The sequence below is a fragment of the Hemiscyllium ocellatum genome, chromosome 12 (genome assembly GCF_020745735.1).
Source record: "Hemiscyllium ocellatum isolate sHemOce1 chromosome 12, sHemOce1.pat.X.cur, whole genome shotgun sequence".
In the NCBI taxonomy this organism is placed as follows: Eukaryota; Metazoa; Chordata; class Chondrichthyes; order Orectolobiformes; family Hemiscylliidae; genus Hemiscyllium; species Hemiscyllium ocellatum.
The window spans coordinates 72,767,474-72,793,209 of record NC_083412.1 but is presented as its reverse complement, the minus strand read 5'-3'; the positions used below and the strand labels follow the sequence as shown (position 1 = coordinate 72,793,209).

Sequence of the window (25,736 nt, the reverse complement as noted above, 5' to 3'; positions counted from 1 at the left end):
CTGTATCTTCCATATCCTTTTCCACAATAAATACTGATGCAAAATACTTGTTTAGTATCTCCCCCATTTTCTGTGGCTCCACACAAAGGCCGCCTTGCTGATCTTTGAGGGGCCCTATTCTCTCCCTCGTTACCCTTTTGTCCTTAATATATTTGTAAAAACCCTTTGGATTCTCCTTAATTCTCTTTGCCAAAGCTATGTCCCTTTTTTGCCCTCCTGATTTTTCTCTCTCAAATATACGCTCGATCTATCCTGATTATTCTTTACATATGCTTCCTTCTTTTTCTTAACCCAAACCCTCAATTTCTTTAGTCATCCAGCATTCCCTATACTTACCAGCCTTTCCTTTCACCCCACCAGGAGAATACTTTCTCTGGATTCTCGTTACCTCATTTCTGAAGGCTTCCCATTTTCCAGCCATCCCGTTACCTGCGAACATCTGCTCCCAATCAGCTTTTGAAAGTTCTTGCCTAATACCATCAAAATTGGCCTTTCTCCAATTTAGAACTTCAACTTTTTAGATCTGGTTTGTCCTTTTCCATCACTATTTTAAATCTAATAGAATTATTGTCACTGGCCCCGAAGCGCTCCCCCATTGACACCTCCACTACCTTGCCTTATTTTCAGTGTGTAGGTCAAGCTTTGCACCTTCTCTAGTAGGTACATCCACATACTGAATCAGAAAATTTTCTTGCACATACTTAACAAATTCCTCTCCGTCTGAACCTTTAACACTATGGCAGTTCCAGTCTATGTTTGGGAAGTTAAAATCCCCTATCATAACCACCCTATTATTCTTACAGATAGGTGAGATCTCCTTACAAGTTTGTTTCTTTGTTTCTCAATTGCCTTTGACTTTTAGGGGTCTATAATACAATCCCAATAAGGTGATCATCCTTTTCTTATTTCTCAGTTTCACCCAAATAATTTCCCTGGATGTATTTCTGGGAATATCCTCCCTCAGTACAGCTGTAATGCTATACCTTATCAAAAACACGACTTCCCCTCCTCTTGCCTCCCCTTCAATCCTTCCTGTAGCATTTGTATTCTGGAACATTAAGCTGTCCATCCCTGAGCCACGTTTCTGTGATTGCTATGATATCCCAGTCCCATGTTCCTAACCATGCCCTGAGTTCATCTGCCTTCCCTGTTAGGCCTCTTGCATTGAAATAAATGTAGGTTAATTTATTAGTCCTACCTTGTCCCTGCCTGCCCTGGCTGTTTGACTCGCTTCTGTTCTCAACTGTACCAGTCTCAGATTGATCTCTTTCCTCACTATCCCCCCCCCAATCTTATTAGTTTAAATCCTCCTGAGCAGCTCTGGCAAATTTCCCTGCCAGTATATTAGTCCCCTTCCAATTTAGGTGCAATCTGTCCTTCTTGTACAGGTCACTTCTACCTCGAAAAAGAGATTCCAATGATCCAAAAATGTGAATCCTTCTCCCATACACCAGCTCCTCAGCCATGCATTCATCTGCTCTATCCTCCTATTCCTGCCCTCACTAGCTTGTAGTACTGGGAGTAATCCAGACATTACTACTCGAGAGCGTTTTTTTCCAAATTCCTGCCTAACTCTCTGTAATCACTCTTCAGAATCTCAACCATTTCCCTTCCTATGTCGTTGGTTTCAATGTGGACAATGACCTCTTGCTGTCTCAATAGCTCTACAAGTATGAATGTTCAGAATTGACTCCAGTGGAAAAAGTCACCACCGGAATCATTCACTCAGATCAATAACACTCATTTTAATACTTTGATGTGGAGGTAAAATATAGAGTGTCTAAACATCAGAGCTGGGAAGAAATCAGGCTGAGACATTTTAAAAAAAATCTCCAACTTTCAATTCTGTTGAAGAGTGCACCTAAACATGCATTTGTGTATTTCTTGAATTTTATTTCTTGTCCTGAACCACAGACATCCGAGTTAAATGATTATTGTACAACTCACCTCGCAAATGGAATGTATGATATACTATACCTGTAACAAAGAGAGGGAGACAAGAGTCACTGAAGTTATTGTACCAACACTACACTGAACCACTTATTCTTCGTAACTTATTTGAAACAATTCTACTTCATCAAAAAGGTCAGTCCAGCCATGGGCTTCCCTTGCATGGAGTATGCAAAAACAGCATTATGCATAGCCGGTAAATAAACTGAACACAAAGCTGATTGAACTTAAACAGATTCAACCTTGTGACTAATTGTTTTGGTCAACATTTCTATGTATGAAATGATATAATTGGATGCCTCTGATACACAATTTTTATACTCTACAGAGCTTTTCAATAGAAAAACTAGCAACTGGAGCAAGGAATTTACATTATGCTCAGTCTTAGATTCATTAACATAAGAATGCAAGTTAATAAACTGACTGAGTTGATTCACAGTTCAAACCATCACTTTCAATAAAGGAACGGAAGAACACATTGTTTTTTTAAGGTTATGAGCTAATGGCAAAGCAAATATTGTGTAATCCTATGAGGCTGCATCGATTTATTTGTATAGAAAATGACAAATGGGAACAGTAAACACAATCTCGTTACTGTTTTTATTTTATACAATATAATGAAACCAGGAAGAAGTGTCACCCTCTTAGCTGACTAATTTAGAACTAATTTTTTATTTAATAAAATTTGAATCTAGCCCTTTGCTGGCTATGAGGCTGTTTCCAGGAGCCTGTTTTTAGTTGGTGAAGGCAGCACACAGATATATCCATTACTCTCGCCTCCATTACTCTTGAATATACTCGAGTTTATTATTAGAAATGCATGCAATTTTAAACTTGCAAATATTCAAAGCTTATTGATAGTCTGCAATTCAATATTTTGTTAAAAATGAATCTTCTGGCAGAATCCTGGAAGGTCAAAGCTGTTGCTTTCACTCGAACAATAAAATCAGGTCAATTGAGGTGTGCCCTCAAGCTTTGTTGAGCTAGTTTACTCACAATGCACCCTTGTTTCCAAATTACACCAGCTCTCCCAGCAGTTTTGAGATTATTTTTAAATACACAAATTTAACATACTCAAACGATTATACTACTTGTCCAAACTAGTGAGTAGGTTTTGAAACCAGGAGAAAATGTCACCTTCTCACAAACTAATTTTGAATCCAGCTGGTTATAAGGCCCTGTTCAGGAACTTGTTTGTACTGAGTGAAGAAGGGGAGCAGCAAATTTTCCATAACCATTACTTACACTGCTGTTGTTAGATAATTTTGCTTGTAATGTAACACATGCCATTTTGACCCAGTTTTCTTGACATTTTGCAATGAGTTGAAAAGTCAAAACAAAAAATCATTTCATTTACAGTGAATATGTAAAGCATCAAATAAGTATATTAATTATGCCATGCATGTAAATGGACAAAAAGCATCATCTTGATTTAAAAAATTGAGCGCACACATGCTTACTTACCAGGCCATAGCAAAGAACTGCAAGACACAAAATATTAAAGCAAGTGCTGCCTTCTTCCACTGTAATTGAAAATGAAGGTAGATTAGACAATTGCATAAAATGGGCCTGATTTTCAAACAATCTGATTATATTTATTTTAGTTAGGATAAATAAAACATACCCAAAAAGCAGAGCATAGTGTACACACGAGGCAAAGCTGCAAGATAAAAATGTCACACTGAGACAAACTCTCAACATAACTATAACATTCAGCATTCCAACACACACGCGCTGACTGGATCATCAAAGTAAAACTACTCTATTGACAAACACATTATTAATCACTTTACAAATCTGTATTTGTGGTTTATAGAAAAAAAGCAGTTTGAATAATATTTTCCCCTCACAATCTTTGCTGAATCTTGCACACTTCATTCCTTGGTAAATATCCAGGCTAAATATTCAGAACTACACTTGTCGTGCCTTCATTCCCTGGTCCCTTACAATTCATTTAAAAGTCGTCATGGAATACAAATGGGAGGAAATTTAGTTGCAAGATAACAGACTGTTACTCTTTAGATACAAATCAATCTAGGAATAGAGAAATTTAGGAATAGAGCAGAAAAGGAACACTTTTTAGCTGGGGATAGTACATAGGATAACTTTTACCAAAAGATAACAATCAGACTCATAAAAAGGAGGAAAGTTCCATAGCAAAAGATCACCAACGGAAATCCTACTGAACTGCCACCATTTTGTAAAGTTAAAAATCTTACTACACCAGGATATAGTACAACAGGTTTATTTGGAAGCTCTAGCTTTCGGAGCACTGCTCCTTCATCAGGTGGTTGTGGAGAATAAAATTGTAAGACACAATTTGCAGCAAAAGTTTACAGTGTGATATAACAAATATATTGAAAAAGACCTGGATTTTTTTGTTAAGTCTCTCACCTTTCAGAATGACCATGTTGGTTTCAATTCATTCTTACGTAAATCGCACAAACCTGTTCAAAAGTTACATTCTCGAGTGAACTTTAACAATTGGTGACATGTCGGCCCAGATAATGTATTGAAGGTGTTAGCTTCAAGGTGTGTGGATCTGTTTGTACTACAATGGTCAGATTGATTCTAATCGAAAAGATGGATTTATGGATTCATGCATGATTCTGTAAATCCGTCCTTTCGATGAGAATCAGTCTGACCATTGTGGCACAAACCGACCCACACAGGAAGCTAACACCTTCAAGACATTAACAATTGATGTCATGTCTGCTCAGATAAAGTTCACTTGAGAATGTAACTTTTAAAAAAGGTTGTGCAATTTACATAAGAATGAACTGAAACCACCATGGTCATTCTAAAAGATGAGAGACTTCAACAGTCCAGGTCTTTTTCAATATATAATTTCAGTTATATCACACTGTAAACTTTTGCAATAAATTCTGCGTCTTACAATCTTATTCTCCACAACCACCTGATGAAGGAGCAGTGTTCCGAAAGCTAGAGCTTCCAAATAAACCTGTCGGACTATAACCTGGTGTTGTGAGATTTTTAACTTTGTACACCCAAGTCCAACACTGCTGTCTCCAAATCATGACTACCATTTTGTAATGCTGTTAGTACCTAACATAGTGCTACATGGAAATACCTAGACTTACACTACATAGCAACAAAGGACCACATGGGAATACCCAGACTTACAACAGTACAGAGTTATGTATTGTATTATCATATGTGTCCAAAAATGTGTTGCTACAAAGGGACCATACAAGTCTATAATAGATCTACGGCCTAGAGTTTCCTATTAGCTGTGCTTGAACAGTGCTTGCCTTAACCTCATTGATAAGTACCCACAGGGATCTGCTGCTCTTATTTACAAGTTTGCACTTTTATTAGTTAATGCAGTTCAGGTAACAATTTATTCAAATGTAACAAGCAAATATGGTGGAGTGATTTAATGAGGTGAAAACACCAGTGAAGGCCTTATGGGTGGAACTGAGGAACCTATAGGAACTAAAACTGCAATAGCTATCATATATAGACCGCTTGGTAGCAGCGCACAAGTACTAGGTTAAATAAATGCTGAAATAAGACAACTACGTCTCAAAGGCAGAATAGTATTAATGGGACATTTTAATCTTAACAGAGTGATAGACAAGCACCTGCCAGATAGGTTGCAAAATCCTAGAATGTGTCTGGGATAGTTTCCTATAACAACGCGCATTGGATTTGACAAATAAACAAGCAATACTGGATCTATTGATGAGCAATCAGCCTAATTTATTTAGTGAACGAGCTGTTTTTCAAATAATGATCATAACACGATTAAGTTTTATGTCATGGTTGTAGGAAATTAGTAAAAAGAGTGAATACTAGAATTCTGGATTTAAGCAAAGCTGACTTTAACTGGGAAGCTCTGCTAATAGATAAAACAACCAAGGAAGCGGAGGATATTCAAAGAAACATTTAATGCTATTCAGAAGCAGTTTGCCACCATGAAAAGCAAGAAGTTCCGTCTCTCAAAAAAAGCAGCAGTAGACATCTGAGGCATTAAGGGCAGCATAAAATTAAAAGAAAGGGCTTATAAAAACAAAGAGCAGTATAGATCCCGTAGAATGAGACAAATACAGAGACCAACAGAGGACTACAAAGTGGCTTATAAAAATGGTTATAAAGCAACTGAAAACAATTATGAAAGGAAACTTATTGTTCTTCATGTCAAACTTCTTGCAAGATATTTTACATAAAGAGAAAGCAGCTGGTTAAGAGAATTACTGGCCCATTGAAGGGCCGAGAGTGGGGACATTGTCAGTGACCGTGGGGAAATGATAGACATATCAAATGAATATTTTGCTTCAGTATTCACAGCAGAAAGGAGGATAACTTGCTGCAAGTCCCAAAGAAATTGGATTAGGTTTCCTACAGTGTGGAAACAGGCCCTTCGGCCCAACAAGTCCACACCACCCTCCTAACCCTATGGGCAATTTGGCATAGCCATTTCACCTGCATATCTTTGTGACTGTGGGAGGAAACCGGAGCAAACTCCACGCAGACAGTTGCCAGAGGCTGGAATTGAACCCAGGTCCCTGGCACTGTGAGGTAACAGTGCTAACCACTGAGCCACTGTGCTGCCCTGAAATTAACTGAGAATGAGGGACAGGGTCTAATTAAAATTGGCTTAAGTCAGTTGATAATGGGGGAATTAATGGAACTGAAGACTGACAAATCTCCAGGGCCTGATGATTGTTAAAAGAGGAAGGAGGGCAGAACAAAGCAGAGGAAAAATCACCTATACAGTCTATTCAAAAAGAATAGATACCCAATGAACACAGTCCGCCGATCTCTGAGCAACAAACCCAAACAAATATACAAAACACACCCAGAAACACTAGCCACTCTTCCCTACAAAGACATCTCGGAAATGACTGCCAGGCTACTCAGACCCCTTGGCATCATGATAGCCCACAAACCCCACCAAGCACACTAAAACAGCAGCTTGAAAGACCTTATACAGGCAACAAGCAAAATCAATGTCATCTACAAATTATCTTGCAAGAACAGTAACAAACACTACATTGGATAAACAGGCAGAAAACTAGCCACAAAACGACATGACCCATTAAGACCATAAGACCTAGGAGTGGAAGTAAGGCCATTCAGCCCATCGGGTCCACTCCACCATTCAATCATGGCTGATGGGCATTTCAACTCCACTTACCCGCATTCTCCCCATAGCCCTTAATTCCTTGTGACATCAAGAATTTATCAATCTCTGCATTGAAGACATTTAGCGTCCCGGCCTCCACTGCACTCTGAGGCAATTAATTCCACAGGCCCACCACTCTCTGGCTGAAGAAATGTCTCTGCATTTCTGTTCTGAATTGACCCCCTCTAATTTTAAGGCTGTGCCCACGGGTCCTAGTCTCCCCGCCTAACGGAAACAATTTCTTAGCGTCCACCCTTTCCAAGCCATGTATTATCTTGTAAGTTTCTATTAGATCTCCCCTTAACCTTCTAAACTCCAATGAATACAATCCCAGGATCCTCAGCCGCTCCTCGTATGTTAGACCTACCATTCCAGGGATCATCCGTGTGAATCTCCGCTGGACATGCTCCAATGCCAGTATGTTCTTCCTGAGGTGTGGGGACCAAAACTGGACACAGTACTCCAAATGGGGCCTAACCAGAGCTTTATAAAGTCTCAGTAGCACATCGCTGCTTTTATATTCCAACTCTCGAGATAAATGACGACATTGCATTCGCTTTCTTAATCACGGATTCAATCTGCATGTTTACCTTCAGAGAATCCTCGACTAGCACTCCCAGATCCCTTTGTACTTTGGCTTTATGAATTTTCTCACCATTTAGAAAGTAGTCCATGCTTGTATTTTTTTTTTCCAAAGTGCAAGACCTCACATTTGCTCACATTGAACTTCATCAGCCATTTCCTGGACCACTCTCCCAAACTGTCTGGATCCTTCTGCAGCCTCCCCACTTCCTCAGTAATACCTACCTGTCCACCCATTTTCGTATCATTGGCAAATTTCGCTAGAATGCCTCCAGTGCCTTCATCCAGATCATTAATATATAACGTGAACAGCTGTGGCCCCAACACTGAACCCTGCGGGACACCACTTGTCACTAGCTGCCATTCCGAAAAAGAACCTCTTATCCCAACACTCTGCCTTCTCTCAGACAGCCAATCCTCAATCCATGCCAGTAGCTCACTTCGAACACCATGGGCCCTCACCTTACTCAGCAGCCTCCTGTGTGGCACCTTATCAAAGACCTTTTAGAAGTCTAGATAGACCACATCCACTGGGTTTCCCTGGTCTAACCTCCTTGTCACCTCTTCAAAGAATTCTAACAGGTTTGTCAGGCACGACCTCCCTTTACTAAATCCATGCTGACTTGTTCTAATCCGACACTGCTCTTCCAAGAATTTAGAAACCTCATCCTTAGCGATGGATTCTAGAGTTTTACCAACAACCAAGGTTAGGCTAATTGGCCTATAATTTTCCATCTTTTGTCTTGATCTTTTCTTGAACAATGGAGTTACAACAGCGGTCTTCCAATCATCAGGGACTTTCCCTGACTCCAGTGACTTTTGAAAGATCTCAACCAACGCCTCTGCTTTTTCTTCAGCCACCTCCCTCAGAACTCTAGGATGTAGCCCTTCGGGGCCAGGAGATTTGTCAATTTGTCAATTCTTACTAGTATCCTTACATATAGATGAGGAAGGACATCAGTTTGGTGTCAACACTGGGACAACACATCCATTCTAGGACAAGCCAAACAGAGACACAGACGAGAATTCCCAGAAACATGGCATTCCAACTGGAACTCTATCAACAAACACATTGACTTGGATCTCATTTACCACCCCCTGAGAAAGAACAGGAAATGACACCACAGGAAAGTGTGTCATCACAGGAAATGACATCACCAGCCTAAGGAAACCCAAACATAAAAATAGAAAGCCGGCTACAAGACCAGTGCTTCATTCAGAGGCTCACTGAAGGTATTATACCTAGTACGGTGACAAAACGTCTCAAAATAAACTTTGCAGCTCAGCGAGCAAACTTACATCCGGTTACATAAAATCCTACTTCATTTACTGAGAGCAGATCTGGACACTACATCTTAGGAAAAAAATGTTTTGAGTCTGGAGGAAGTTCAACACAGCCTTACAAGTATGAAACCTGGAGCTCAGGGGTGCATTATAAGGAGAGATTAGACAAATTAGTCACATTTTCATGAGAATTTACCAGGTTAAGGGGTGATCTAATCGAGGTCTTCAGGATATTAACAGGGTAGATAAAGGTAAACTGTTTTCATTGGTTGAATGTTCTAGAACCAGTGCCGTGGTCCAGGCAATTAGGACCAGGCCATTCAGGAGATATGTTAGAAAGCACTTCCACAGGTAAAGAGTAGCTCCTCAAATGATAGTCAATACTAATTCAATTGTTAACTTTAAATCTGAGTTAGATAACTTTATTGAGCAAGAGTATTGAGAGATATGGGCACAAGCAGGCACATGGAGTTAAGTCACAGATCAGCCATAATCTTATTGAATGGCAGAGCAGGTTCAAGGGGCTAAATGGCCTACTCCTGTTCCTATGTTCATAAATATAAAATGGTTCATCATTAATCAGGACTGAAATACAATTGCATGTAGTCTATGACATAATAGAATAATCATTCTCCTCCTCTTCTCTGAAAATGAAGTTATTTTGAACATAACTAGTTTATTTGACTAAAACAGTTTCATCTGTATTGAATTATTTGAATAAAGTGATTTTAGCTTCAATTCCTTCTCAGGCAATGCATTATTAAACAATTGAACAGTATGTAAATTTGAAAAACCATTTCCATTTCAATTCAACTATTGAGTGTTAATTTAAAAAGCAAACATTTAGACCGAAGTGTGGTAGATTACATAAATGTAACTCTTCTGAAATAACTAATTTCAAAATAGCCATTTTTCAAACAAACATTCTCTGTACCACTTCCTACCAAACAGTCAGAAAATAAAATTGCTCAATCCAATTAAAACGTGAGTACAGTTTTTAAATGAAGTCATTTGATATATTTCATTCTGGTTCTGGTAATGAGCCCTTGTTTGCTTTGAAGTGATAAATCTAACTGTGATAAATATTTTTAAAGCAATTTCTGGTGTTCCAGACCAATTATAAATAACAGTTATAAATAAAAGAAAACAACATGAAATTAAGTGCCCAGATGAAAAAGGATGGAGCATGATCAATTCAGATGTAGAACTAGAATGAGATGGCATAATTGCTATTGTCAAATAAATGAATGATTTTGTGGAATAACAGCTCCATAACATGTTCTGAATTTGATAATGTTGTATTTGCAGTACTCCAAACTTGATGCAAATGTGGATCCCTTGATCAGTATCATTTCATTTCAGGTCGAAATGACCTGTCTTCAGAACAAATGAAAGATCATCTCCACCTAAAACATGAACTGTGTTTCTTTCCACAGCACACCTGCTGAGTATTTTAAGCAGTCTTGTTCTTATTTTAGATTTCCAACATCTGTTGCAATTGACTCTGTAAACAAAAATTGTAAAAGCTCAAAGTGTTTAGGGGTATCAAGAGGAAATACACTCTGCCCACTTATACTTTTTAATAACTAATTTGTATTTATCCAGCATTTGCCAACATAGTAATATCCCAAAGCGCTTCACGGAAGTATTCTAATATATGAAATATATAAATGAATATATAAAATATGATAACAGCCACATAAAATAGATAGATCAGACAACCAGGTATATGACTAAAGATAAGTTTTCAGGAGAGTCTTAAAAGGAGGAAATGATTTGCCAAGAGGGGAAGAAGTTTGGAGGAGAGAATGAAAGAGCATATGGCCTAAGCAGTTGAAGACAGCGATGGAGCAATTAAAAGTGGGGATATTCAAAAAGATAGAATTAGAGAAGCACAGATATCATGAAGGTTTGCTGAGTTTGAAAATATTACCAAAGAGGTTGAGAGGGGAGAGCCAAGACATGAACAATTTGAAATCAAGGATGACAAGTTGAAGTCATCGTCGTTTAACTAGATCCAGTGCTAAAGCAGTAAGCACAGGGGCAATGAGTGAATAATACTTGTACAAATTAGGACAACAGCAGGTGAGTTTTAAGGAATTTAAGGATTATGCAGAATTGATTGGGAACATGGTAGAACAATCAACAAAGGCAAAAATTAATGGAACAGGAGTACTTGTTGAATGGGTGATGTTAAGAAAGTGGAAAGAGGTGGTCTTGATGGTGGTAAGGATGTGTGACTTAAAGCTCATCTCTCAGTCACGTACAGCAGCAAGGTTGTAAACAGCAAGATAAAGCCAGAGGCAAAGGAGGCTACTGGCAGCATATATATGGAAACTCATTTGTCACTCCTCTTAGTATGAAGAGGAACAATCTCCTTTCTAATTTTGAATGTTGTTTAAATTTTCTGTTCTAGCTCGCTTTTTAGCCAAGATAAACAGGATTACAAATGAGAAATCATGTTTGCAGTAAATCAAAACTAAATTAAGTACTAGCTAATTACCCATAAAAGACATTCTGCTTTTAAATACAGAAGAGAATTAACAATAGCTCCAGCAGATAATGACAATAGTATTTTGAAACTTACAAGCATCACAATGGTAGCAGCCAGACGAGTAGGCTCAAACATTTTTTTGATTTGTTTCACAGGTCCCATCAGAAATAACGTACTATGATGAAAAAGAAGACAGTACAATGTGTCACAAAAATTGCAAGTTACATTATTTCTGATTGAATACAAACCAATTATCATGTTTATGTGATAAGACTGCTCTTTCCTTCTGCAGTAATGGAAGTCGGAATAAATTCCAACAAAACAGAGTAGAAACGTTTTTGAAACGCTGCCCTGTTACATTACAAAAAATTCAAAGATCATTTCAATGTTTTCCCATCTGTTTTCAACTTTGACATGAGAACTTGGTTTCCAAAACAATTTGTCAATCTGATTTTTGAAACTAAACACAATATATTCAAACTGCAACCTGATAAAATCATTAGTTTTTACAAATTAGTAACTTGTTGTTGAGAAAGTAACATTCTCTAACATTTTAAATTAGTATCACAACACAGAAAAACATACAAATGTCAAGGCAGATCTACTTTGTGCAAGAAACTACTTAAGTACTTGATGAATACAAATCATGCCAAGTTTATTAATAATTTGTTTTGGTTAAGAACGATCCCCTGGATTAGGTTAATAAGGGAGCAAGTAGTTGAGTCAAGCAATTTAGGAAGGTCTCACGTTTAATCCTTTTTGCCTGGTTTGCTGATCTGAGCAGCAAGATATTACTTCTGCATTAGTAATACAGTACAATTATTTCAATGTAATAACGTAGACAGTTGCAACCAGCTAGAGTTCCCGCGAACACCCAAACATCCCTATCTTTCAAGGAATGGAAGGGACTGTATCAAGTTCAGCCATGGTGCTCTTTGCATTCAAGGGGATGCCAATACACATTTTTATTAACCAAGGAAACCTAGAAGGCATACCATTGATACATCATGCAACTAGTAAGAAGGCTTTACAAGAAGTCTACCAGTCGAGAGACAATTTTTAAAAAACTTTTAACTATTATTTTGCAGATCAACACTACATCTAAACTCCTGCTGGACCTAGATATTAGATTACTTACAGTGTGGAAACAGGCCCTTCGGCCCAACAAGTCCACGCCGACCCGCCGAAGCACAACCCACCCATACCCCTACATTTATCCATTATCTAACACTACGGGCAATTTAGCATGGCCAATTCACCTGACCCACACATCTTTGGACTGTGGGAGGAAACCGGAACACCCGGAGGAAACCCACACAGACATGGGGAGAATGTGCAATCTCCACACAGCCAGTCGCCTGAGTCGGGAATTGAACCCAGGTCTCTGGCGCTGTGAGGCAGCAGTGCTAACCACTGTGCCACCCAAATTGCTCATGGAACAATGCAAATCCAGTTCAAACAACAGGACCATGAATTTCTTGGTAGAACCTGTTCTAACAGACTCCTCTTAAACGCAGCCCAAATCTCAGAATATAAAAACCAGTCTACACAAATGTAAATCAAGTGAATTCAAACTGTCTCACCTCAATTTCAAATGCTTCCCTCAGAAGTGCAACAGCATACCCAGTATAGAGATTGAGAAAATAATGGGGAGCAGAATAGTTCTAAGTGGCTAGAGCTAAATCACACAATTGGGACACTGTAGAAAGGAGCTTTATTCTGTGACATCTCATTCAGTCACAATTTACAGCAAATGAATGTAACCAGAAGCAAAGACAAAAGAGATTTCTAACATCGATAAACCAACAATATTGAAATCTGCTCAACATAAAATAACATAAGCAAAATGTTGAGAATAGATTTAATTTGTAATGTTTAAAGATTGAAACTAATACATTTTAAATAAGATACAAGCTCAAAGCAAGCATGATTCCCACAGCTAAAATTTGGAACCACAACCTCAGTTATTTTACAAATCTGACAAACGATTAAAATGCAGCACAGTTGTTCTGATTCTACTGCAGTCGAATAGCCTTAATATTTACAATTTAATAGTTACTTACCTACCAATGGATGCTATGTTTCCAATGCTATAAAAGACAGCGAAAAGTATTAAGCCTCTTTTTGGAATCCAGAGAAAACAGACACCCTGAGAAAGAATTGCAGCAAACAAAACATTCATCAACTGTCACAAACTCTCACCACAATTTTGTACACAAAAATTTAGGAAATAACGACAAGACAATTTTTGTGCTTTTGTGTCTAAACAGAAGTTGGATCAGTATTGGTGGAGGCATGAGCAAGTTTCAATTGGTTGTCACAGCAGAGCTAAGAATTTAGATGATTATATTATTTTACTGATGTTAAAAAAAAACACTTACTCAGCAGTACAGCAAGAGCACCTTCCTTGCAAGAATTGTAATACTCCAAGATGATGTCCTGGTACATCTTTGCAGTTGCAATTAGGAAGGAATAAGTGAAAACAGAATGCTAGAGAAACGCAAGATATCTGGCAGTATCTAAGATAGAAACAATGCTTCTAGTCCTGAAAGAAAAGTTATATTGGACTCAAAATGTTCTTTGCTCATAGATGCTTTCAAACTCGTTGCATCTTTCTAAAATTTTCAGTCTTTTTTAAAACTCAGAATCCCAGCACCTATCGCTGAGCGACAAATGTCATGTTTTCCGGCTACACCTACATCTCTAATGAACTAGAATAAACCTGAGAGCAATTTATAGATTAGTCTCTATAGTTCTGTCAATGGCACACTGTTTCTAGTCTGATGGTGTTTTTCCTTCCCACCACAGAACTCAAGACACAATGAACTTGAAGTCTATTTCTGGTCAACCCTTCGGAAACACAATTTGATTACTGTAGGTGTTATACCACATTTTATTTTGCAGGTAGAAAAGACATGCTGAAGTGAGTTTTCATTCGGAATGAGAGAAACATTTAACTTGAGCTTAAAACCATAGTTGGGTTCAGAGTTCAACGAAAAGTGGAGAAAAAACTCGAAAAGATCCAAATAAAAACTTCAGTTTTGTCAAAACTGGAGCTACAAATAGCAATAGGTCTGCAGTCAGTGATAACATTGAAGAGATGTAGTTAAGTGCTGTTGGCTTCTATTGAAAGCAGAGTTGAAGGAAAGCATGAAAATAATTACATCACGACTGAAATCTTTGAGAACACCATATTTGACTGTAGCAGAAACCACTGGGAATGTCCCTTTGTACTGCAACAGGAAAGATGTAAGGAACAAAATGTTTTTCCTGTTTGGATTATAAACTGGAATGGAAGTCAGAAACTGCTATAAAAGCTGAAATGCTAAGAGAATTTCGTGACTTGGAAAGATCAGATGGCAGCCATTTTTTAGCTGAGCAAGGAAATGTTGCTTTTCAAAGCAGTGAGATTGTTACTTTGAAACAGCATAGCTCCAGAAATCTCCAAATTAAGGAAAGCATATCTGACAACAACTCTCCGATGGGTTAAGCTGCATCTTGTTCCAGAGACCGCCAAATATGGCGAACAGAAAATGTCTCTCTGCCCCTTTTCTTAGAGAGAGTGAAAATACAGAAAACCCAGCAATTCTAAACAAAGTTACTTAAGACAAGACTCATGCCCAGAAAATCAACTGCTGACGTGCAGAACTACTGTGACTTTACAAACAGTATTGTCAGCATTGTTAAAAATCAAAAATTATGAGAACAATTTAACCCATCCTTGGGATCTCTAATTTTGCCCTGCAAACTTCATTTCCCAATGTATATGTTTCCATTCATAATGTGTATCAAATTCTGATTTCTGTCTATTTTATTTGAGAATGTGTGGGGGCATTGGAGTTTTAAAAGGATATAGTTTAAATTGCATAGTAGTCGATCCTTTCTTTTCTCTGCCATTTGTTAAGGTTGCATGTACAATAAATTGAATTAATTTCTATTAATAGAGTCAGATGTACAGCACGAAACAGATCCTTTGGTCCAACCCATCCACGCCGACCAGATATCCCAATTCAATCTAGTCCCACCTGCCAACACCCGGCCCATATCTCTCCAAACCCTTCCGATTCATATACCCATCCAAATGCCTTTTAAATGTTGCAATTTTACAAGACTCCACCACTTCCTCTGGCAGCTCATTCCATAGACATATCACCTTCTGCATAAAAAAGTTGCCCCTAAGGTCCCTTTCATACCTTTCCCCTCTCACCCGAAACCTATGCCCTCTAGTTCTGGACTCCTCCAACCCAGGGAAAAGACCATCTGTTTACCCTAACCATGCCCCTCATGATTTTGTAAACCCTTATAGGGTCACCCCTCAGTTTCCGACGCTCCAGGGAAAACAGCCTGTTCAGCCTCTCCCTACAGCTCAAATCCTCCAACCCTGGCAACATCCTTGTAAATCTTTTTGGAATCCTCTCAAGTTTCACAACATCTTTCAGACAGGAGGGAGGCCAGAATTCAATGCAATATTCCAACAGTAGCCTAACTAATATCCTGTACAGCCCCAACTCCTGTACTCAATACTCTGACCAATAAAAGAAAGCATACCAAACATCTTCTTTACTATCCTATCTACCTGCGACTCAATTTTCAAGGAGCTATGAACCTGCACTCCCAAGGACCTTACCATTTAGTGTACACGTCCTGCTAAGATTTGCTTTCCCAAAATGAACACCTCACATTTATCTGAATTAAACTCCATCTGCCACTTCTCTGTCATTGGCCCATATGGTCAAGATCCCGTTGTAATCGGAGGTAACCTTCTTCATTGTCCACTTACACCTCCAATTTTGGTGTCAAAATTTGCTCACATCCAAATCATTTATATAAATGACAATAAGTAGAAGACACAGCACTGATTCTTGTGGCACTCCACTGGTCACAGGCCTCCAGTCTGAAAAACAACCCTCCACCTCCATCCTCTGTCTTCTACCTTTGAGCCAGTTCTCTGTATTCTGTGAGAGCTAACCTTGCTAACCAGTCTTCTAAGGGGAACCTTGTCGAATGCCTTACTGAAGTCCATATAGATCACATCCAATATTCTGCGCTCATCAATACTCTTTGTTACTTCATCAAAAAACTCAATCAAGTTTGTGAGACATGATTTCCCATGCACAAAGCTGTGTTGACTATCCCAAATCAGTCCTTGCCTTTCCAAATACATGAACATCGTGTCCCTCAGGATTCCCACCAACAACTTGCCCACCACTGATGACAGGCTCATTGGTCTATAGTTCCCTGGCTTGTCCTTACCACCCTTCTTAAACAGTGGCACCACATTAGCCAACCTCCAGTCTTCCGGCACCTCACTTGTGACTATCGATGATACAAATATCTCAGCAAGAGGCCCAGCAATCACTTCCTTAGCTTCCCACAGAGTTCTAGGATACACCTGATCAGGTCCTGGGGATTTATCTACCTTTATGCATTCCAAGACATCCAGCACTTCCTTCTCTGTAGAATGGACATTTTTCAAAATGTCACCATCTATTTCCCTACATTCTATATCTTTCATGTTCTTTTCCACAGTAAATAATGATGCAAAATACTCGTTAGTATCTCCCTCATTTTCTGCGGCTCCACACAAAGGCCGCCTTGTTGATCTTTGAAGGGCCCTATTCTCTCCCTAGTTACCGTTTGTCCTTAATGTATTTACAAAAACCCTTTGAATTCTCCTTAATTCTCTTTGCCAAAGCTATCTCATGTCCCCTTTTTGCCCTCCTGAGTTCCCTCTTAAGTATACTCTAAGGATTCACTCAAACTATCCTGTCATTGCCTTACATGTGCTTCCTTCTTTTCTCAACCAAACCTTCAATTTCTTTAGTCATCCGGATACCTACCTGCCTTTCCTTTCACCCTAACAGGAATACGCTTTCTTTGGATTCTCTTTATCTCATTTCTGAAGGCTTTCCATTTTTCAGCCATCTCTTTATCTATGAACATCTTCCCCCAATCAGGTTTTGAAAGTTCTTGCCTAATACCATCAAAATTGGCCTTTCTCTCATTTGGAACTTCAACCTTTAGATCTGGTCTGTCCTTTTCCATCACTATTTTAAATCTAAGAGAATTATGGCCACTGGCCCCAAAGTGCTCCCCCACTGACACCTCAGTCACTTGCCCTGCCTTATTTCCAGTACATAGGTCAAGTTTTGCACCTTCTCTAGTAGGTACATCCACATACCAAATCAGAAAATTGTCTTGTACTCACTTAAGAAATTCCTCTCCATCTAAACTTTTAACACTATGGCAGTCCCAGTTTATGTTTGGAAAGTTGAAATACTCTACCATAACCACCCTATTATTCTTACAGATAGCTGAGATCTACTTACAAGTTTGTTTCTCAATTTCCCTCTGATTATTAAGGGGTCTATAATACAATCCCAATAAGGTGATCATCCCTTTCTTATTTCTCAGTTCCACCCAAATAACTTCCTTGGACGTATTTCCAGAAACATCCTCCCTCAGTACAGTTGTAATGCTATCCCTTATCAAAAACGCCACTCCCTCTCCTCTCTTGCCTCCCTTTCTATCCTTCCTGTAGCATTTGTATTCTGGAACATTAAGCTGCCAGTCCTGCCCATCCCTGAGCCATGTTCCTGTAATTGCTATGATATCCCAGTCCCATATTCCTAACCATGCCCAGAGTTCATCTGCCTTCCCTGTTCGATCCCTTGCATTGAAATAAATGCAGGTTAATTTATTAGTCCTACCTTGTCCCTGCCTGCCCTGACTGTTTGACTCGCTTCTGTTCTCAACTGGACCAGTGTCAGATCGATCTCTTTCCTCACTATCTCCCTGGGTCCCACCCCCCCAACTTACTAGTTTAAACCCTCCCAAACAGTTCTAGCAAATTTCCCTGCCAGTATATTAGTCCCCTTCTAATTTAGGTGCAATCTGTCCTTCTTATACAGGTCACTTCTACCCCAAAAGAGATTCCAATAATCCATAAATGTCAGTCCTTCTCCCATATACCTGCTCCTCAGCCATGTATTCATCTGCTCTATTCTCCTATTCCTGCCCTCACTAGCTCGTAGCACTGGGAGTAATCCAGATATTACTACTCTCGAGGACCTTCTTTTTAAATTCCTGCCTAACTCTCTAATCTCCCTTCATAATCTCAACCTTTTCCCTTCCTATGTCTTTGGTTCCATTGTGACACTGACTTACTGCTGGCCCCTCTCTCCCTTGAGGACATTCTGCACCCTCTGAGACATCCTTGACCCTGGCACCAGGAAAGCAACATAACCATTCTGATTTTTCACTGCTGACCACAGAAAAATCTGTCTGTACCTTGGACTAGAGAGCTCACTAACACAATTGATCTCTCGCAATCCGACGTCCCCCTTATTGCATTAGAGCTAGTGTCAATATCAGAAACTTGCTGTTCATGCTACGTTCCCCTGTGAATCCATCAGCCCCTACTTTTACCAAAACAGCACACTTGTTTGAAATGGGGATAGTCACAGAAAACTCCTGCACCAACTGCTTATCTCTCTCACCTTTCCTGGAGTTAACCCATCTATGTGACCATATCTGCGACTATTCCTCCTTCCTATAACTGCCATTCATCACATACCGTTACTGTTGCAAATTCCTCATTGCCTCTAACTGTCTCTCCAACCATTCCATTCGATCTGATAGGATTCGCAACCAACCGCATTTATTGCGGATATTAGATTAGATTACTTACAGTGTGGAAACAGGCCCTTCGGCCCAACAAGTCCACACCGACCCGCCGAAGCGCAACCCACCCATACCCCTACATTTACCCCTTACCTAACACTATGGGCAATTTAGCATGGCCAATTCACCTGACCCGCACATCTTTAGAATGTGGGAGGAAACCGGAGCACCCAGAGGAAACCCACGCAGACACGGGGAGAACGTGCAAACGCCACACAGTCAGTCGCCTGAGTCGGGAATTGAACCCGGGTCTCAGGCGCTGTGAGGCAGCAGTGCTAACCACTGTGCCGCCCATAATCCACAGTAACCAGTAAACTCTCCTTAAACTCCCAAGTCTGACAAGGAGCGCATATCACTCTATGAGAGGCCATTTTTGCCCCTTCACACTTAATAACAAACTGATGTGAACTGTTTTTGTCATGAGTGGCAGTCAGATAGATTGATCACCCTTTGAATTCTGACAAAGGGTCACTGGACCCAAAACGTTAATTCTAATTCCTCTCCATAGATGCTGCCAGTCCTGCTTAGCTTTTCCAGCAATTTCTGTTTTGAAATTGATCACCCTAATGGTTAAGTTGATTTTTTACATTTTGTGACAGTTTGTGGAACATTGAAACTGGATTATCAGATTACTTTTCCTGGCTAAATTGCGACAAAACAGAATCAAATATACAATGTCACAGAGAAAGACCCAGTAGAAAAGTAATCTGAACATTGGACACCTATGGCAGGGCAGAAGAAAAATAGGAAACTTTATGGAAGATACCTTTGATCAAGATTTTGTTTTTATAAAGATTTTTATATGATGCTAGTTCTTATTTTGTTTAGTGGTATCCTCTGAAGTCTCCATTCCAGAAGTTTTTCAAGACCACAAATCATGAGTTTCTGGTTTGAGCGGAACATATCTAAACATTTCTCTGACCTAAACCATGCAAACCTTTCATAATTTTTTTCAAATCCATTCATGAGCAGAGGCGGTGTCAAGAGAACTGGTCAATAATTGAGTGGCAGATACTGTAAATTTGATGAAAATACATGACCAGTTCATAATGATTATAAACATTTTATCAGATTTCCAAATCTTTGCAACATTCCTTAAATCACATCATCATATCCTGGACAAGGCAGAGAGCATCCTTAACATGAATTAATGATTTAGTTTCTAACTCATTGATTTTCCAAAGAAATCTTAGCTATCATTTATTTGCAAGGATCAATGCCCCTGCTGCTACATCAAAATGGTGTCCAGGGTCTGGTTTTAAATTGTTTCACTGTCTTTGCCCGTATTTGATCTACCTCCTGGTCTTCTTCTCGTTTCCAATATGGATTCTCAGGTTTTTTTTTTAAATCATTCTCTTCCTCTCCTCCATTTAGTCCTTCCTCCTCCAGAATTCAACAGTAACAGTTTGCAAGAATATCAAGTTTTGCAGTGGATATATCATTACAGTTCACATTATATCTCCCAATGAATAACATTGTCTGACTGTACTCTCAATGTTTGATAGAGTTTTTGATGTTCTATAACTTTTGCCACACAATTGAACTGAATAATAACACTGAGTCAACAGAAAACGTAGAGTTCTTGCTAAGCTGTTGAATGATTTAAATTAATCAACTTCAAAGCAATTTTTTTAAAATCCCTGTTTATTAACATTGAGTTTTTCACATACAAGGTTCAGCATGCAGACTGAACCTTTTCAGAGACAATGGTTCAAATGGACCAGAAATCTAAGGAAAATGTAAAGATCAGTGAACAAGACATTTTCATGCTATCCAGCAAGTTCAGATTTTTGGTCAAGAAGCATGCAGAATTTTGTTTTAATTTTGTTTTAAATCTATTCACGAGATGTGGGAAATTGTTGATGGGCCAGCATTTATTGCCATTCACCAACTGCCCTTGAAAAGATGGTGGCTGTGTCTTTTATTGAAGCCACAGTCTTTGGGGTAGGTACACCAATAACACTGTTATAGAAAGGCCATGCCAGAATTGTGATCCACTGATAGTGAAAGAACAGCAATTAATTTCTCAAATCAAAATGATGTTTGACTTGGAGGTAAACTTGTTTACCATGCATCTGCCAATCTAGTCTTTCTAGACGAGAGTCTTGGATTTGAAAGGTGCTGTTGAAGAAACATTGATAGGTGCTAAATGGCATCATCTAGATGGTATCATCTAGCAGGTACGATTGGTACTGGATGATGTCAAGTTTCTTTAGTTGTTTTGGAGCTGCACTAATCTGGGCAAGTATTTCATCACACTTCTGTCTTGTACTTTGTGGCCTTTGGGGTCAGGAGATGGTGTTAGCCACTGCAGAATTCCCAGTTTTTGATCTCTTCTCATAACCACAATATGGCTGGTTCAGGCCAGTTTCAAATTAAGGCTAACCCAAAAGATTGTGATGCTGCTAAATGATGGTAATACCATTATACATCAAGGGAAGATGGTTAGATTCACTCCTGTTGAGACAATTATTGCCTGGCACTTATATGGCTAGAATGTTACTTGTCGCTTCTCAGCCCAAGTCTGATTGTTATCCAGATTATGCTGCATGTGTACACTGTCTGCTTCAGTATCTGATCTGAGTCATGAATAGTGCTGAACACTGTGCAATTATTGGTGAACATCCCAGTTCTGATCTTATGACGGAGAGAAGGTCATTGATGAAGCAACTAAAGACGACTAGTCCTAGGACATTAGAAACTCTGGCAGAGATGAACAGAAATTGAGATGACTGACCTCTAATAACCTCAAATCTACCACCTTTGTAGTACATTCAACTCTTAGCAGAGAGTAATCCCCTATCCATCCATGTTTGGGCAAAGATTGTAATGAAGTCAAGAGGTGAATTACTCTGGCATGTCCCAAACTGAGAGGTTTGTAGAGCTTGCCTTTATGTTAATTTGGATAAGCTTGAAGTAGGCACATTTCATTAATAATGGCCAAGATATTCAAATGGGATTACAGTTAAAGCTGTGATAGCTTTAGTACACTACCATCCCCCATACTCACTCTCACATGCCCACCTCTGCACTCATTAAAAACAAATCATCAAGTTCATTCCTTCACAGAACATAAAGCACTTTGGATATATTTGTCCCTGTTCACTGCAAATATATAGTTCTGAACATTCCATATCGAAACTGAAATGAAAACAACTTTTGGCAACATAAAATGTTTCCAAAACAACTTACCAATATGGAGCAAATAATCCCTGCTACGAAGCAGGCAAGAAAGCCTTTCACTCTGGTTCCCCATCCTAAGGTGGTTCCCTCAATTACCTGCATGGGGAAAAGCAGAGTGTGTGAAAGGAAAATTTTTCAACAATTTCCAGTTATCATGGATACCTTTGTCATCTTCCTACTGAACATATATTCGAGTGAAAAAGAAAAAGGTACATTATAACAAGGATAAATGGTCTACATTATTGCTTTAATCTGACGCCATATAAACCATTGTTGACACCTCCCTTCAGTGTAACTGAATATTTTTGCAAGGAAAATTTGCTTCAGATTTGAGCATCACAGACAAAGCTGACATTTATTGATCACCCATAGTCGTCTTGAGGAAGCAGTTAGGGATACTCCTCTTAAAGCACCAACACATGCTTTTTGCAAGTGAATGTACACGTTGCTGAAGTAGCCAAGCAAATCGGAGTCAACTGTGGAATGGGCTTCTTCGAGTATTACTGGTTGAGGTAGAAGCTATGTTCAAAGTGAAATTGCATAGGTGAATGAAGGAAAAGGTAATGTTAAAGTATGAGAATAGGATGAGCCTATTTCCTCACATTAATGGCAAAATTGATTGAGCTAACAAGTCTACCTTATGTACAACATTATGCTTGCATCAATTATTTTCTTATGTAACTTTTTTTTTGGAAATGTATCATTGCGGATTCTGGAGGAGATAACAGAGCACCAATGTTCTGCATTCCATTTGAGCCTTTGTTTAGGCCACTACCTTCTGATCCTTGGCCTTTTGATGTTAATGATTAACACGATTTAGCTAGCAATTTTTTTTAAAATGTGCCAAAGGTTTTGGTTCTCTGCTGTCACTGATCTCACCTTCAGGCTTAAAAGATATATGTATCACAATTTGCATCAGCTGGAAACTTTACCCACCAGCCCAGAGGTGGAGGATTCGGACAGTAACTCATTTACAGACTCCCTAAAGCTTTCAAAGCCCAAAATCAAGAATGTGACAAAATAATTTCTGCATGTCTGGATGAATGCAGCTTTAATGTTAAGAAGCTTTGCAACATTCAAGATAAGCCTGTTCTGATAGACACTGCTTGCTAATTTTCTTAAATCAACTAATTTCACTGAAGGAGAAAATGAGGACTGCAGATGCTGGAGATCAGAGCTGAAAATGTGTTGCTGGAAAAGCGCAGGTCTGGCAGCATCCAAGGAGCAGGAGAATCGACGTTTCGGGCATGAGCACTTCTTCAGGAATGAGGAGAGTGTGCCAAGCAGGCTAAGATAAAAGGTAGGAGGAGGGACTTGGGGGAGGGGCATTGGAAGTGCGATAGGTGGAAGGAGGTTAAGGTGAGGGTGATAGGCTGGAGTGGGGGTGGGGGCAGAGAGGTCAGGAAGAAGATTGCAGGTTAGGAAGATGGTGCTGAGTTCGAGGGTTGGGACTGAGACAAGGTGGGGGGAGGGGAAATGAGGAAACTGGAGAAGTCTGAGTTCATCCCTTGTGGTTGGAGGGTTCCTAGGCGGAAGATGAAGCGCTCTTCCTCCAGCCATCGTGTTGCTATGGTCTGGCGATGGAGGAGTCCAAGGACCTGAATGTCCTTAGTGGAGTGGGAGGGGGAGTTGAAGTGTTGAGCCACAGAGTGGTTGGGTTGGTTGGTCCGGGTGTCCCAGAGGTATTCTCTGAAACATTCCGCATGTAGGCGGCCTGTCTCCCCAATATAGAGGAGGCCACATCGGGTGCAGCAGATGCAGTAAATAATGTGTGTGGAGGTGCAGGTGCATGTGTGGCAGATATGGAAGGATCCCTTGGGGCTGTGGAACGTTTCAGAGAACACCTCTGGGACACCCGGACCAACCAACCCAACCACCCAGTGGCTCAACACTTCAACTCCCCCTCCCACTTCAAGGACATGCAGGTCCTTGGACTCCTCCATCGCCAGACCATAGCAACACGATGGCAGGAGGAAGAGCGCCTCATCTTCCGCCTAGGAACCCTCCAACCACAAGGGATGAACTCAGAATTCTCCAGTTTCCTCATTTCCCCTGCCCCCACCTTGTCTCAGTCCCAACCCTCGAACTCAGCACCACCTTCCTAACCTGCAATCTTCTTCCTGACCTCTCCGCCCCCGCCCCCACTCCAGCCCATCACTCTCACCTTAACCTCCTTCCACCTATCGCACTTCCAACACCACTCCCAAGTCCCTCCTCCCTACTTTTTATCTTAGCCTGCTTGGCACACTCTCCTCATTCCTGAAGAAGGGCTCATGCCCAAAACGTCGATTCTCCTGCTCCTTGGACGCTGCCTGACCTGCTGCGCTTTTCCAGCAACACATTTTCAACTAATTCCACTGAATCAATGATCATTCACAGCATTTGATTACATTGTTGCCTCTCACTGCACTATCAAATAGTTATCCCATAAAGTTTAGAAGCTATACCACTGATAAGCACCACTGGTAGTTATTCCCTTGACGTGAGAAACAACCTGAAAATCAGCATTAATTCCTCTTCTTTCAGCATTGTTTTCACAGAAGTGAAACTCTCATCTGTATTATGCTAGCACTGAAAAATTCTACATACAAACGTATTCGAGGTAAGCGAACATTCTAGTCTTGGAAACTCAAAAACCAGATCTATTGAACAGAATGAAAACAATTTAAAATTAACATGATCCCTTCTTCCTTGCAGCAGTTAATCTTTGTCAGCTCATTTTTGCTCTACTGCTTCCACTGAGTAGAAAGGCTGCCTGAATAGAAAATGATGCAGTTTTACTCATTATTTGACAAACATGCAGAGAATTTGAAAACTCCATCTGGCCCATCAACCCACACAGAGTATCAAAGACTTTACCCATATGTTCAACTATCTGAAAGCTCTGAAAATTGTTTTTCATCCCAAATAGTTCATCAAGGCCCCATTGTAATACTTAGTTGCACGATTTCAACTTGAGCTTTCCAGATTTTCTGGAACATGCAAGCCAGCTTATTGCACAATACAATCCAGAGTGTGCAGGGATTGGCATAACGGTAATATCACTGAGCTCAATCTAGAGGTCCAGGCTAATGGACTGGGGCCATTGGTTCAAAACCCACTACAACATGTTGAAACTTGAATTCAACTAATAAACCTGGAACTAAAAGCTAGGGTGATATCAATTAATGGTGACAATAAACCATTACACATTCTCAAAAAAAACACTTGGTTCACTAATGGCCTTTAGGATAGAAAATGTGCCATCTGCATTTCCAGCCCTACAGTTTACATTCAACAATCAATGTCCAACTTTACTTTTTGATAGGTATGACTTCAACTGGCAGAGAATTTTCTTCTTGATTCCTATTGGCAGGATTTGAACCTGGAACATCAGCTGAGAGTTCCTAGATCGGTCCCCACCGCCTTATT

General features: G+C 39.7%; 1 protein-coding gene across 1 annotated transcript in view; it reads right to left on the bottom strand.

The window, feature by feature from the left end:
• The window catches only part of sft2d2a (SFT2 domain containing 2a), a 45,550-nt gene that overhangs the window by 6,622 nt on the left and 13,192 nt on the right, over window positions 1-25,736 (bottom strand). The window contains exons 2-7 of the mRNA XM_060833172.1: window positions 22,335-22,421; window positions 13,523-13,608; window positions 11,553-11,634; window positions 3,575-3,610; window positions 3,415-3,473; window positions 1,948-1,977 (exon numbers count right to left, since the gene is read on the bottom strand). Of these exons, the coding sequence (XP_060689155.1) occupies window positions 1,948-1,977; window positions 3,415-3,473; window positions 3,575-3,610; window positions 11,553-11,634; window positions 13,523-13,608; window positions 22,335-22,421 (380 nt within the window). The remainder of the gene's footprint in view (window positions 1-1,947; window positions 1,978-3,414; window positions 3,474-3,574; window positions 3,611-11,552; window positions 11,635-13,522; window positions 13,609-22,334; window positions 22,422-25,736) is intronic.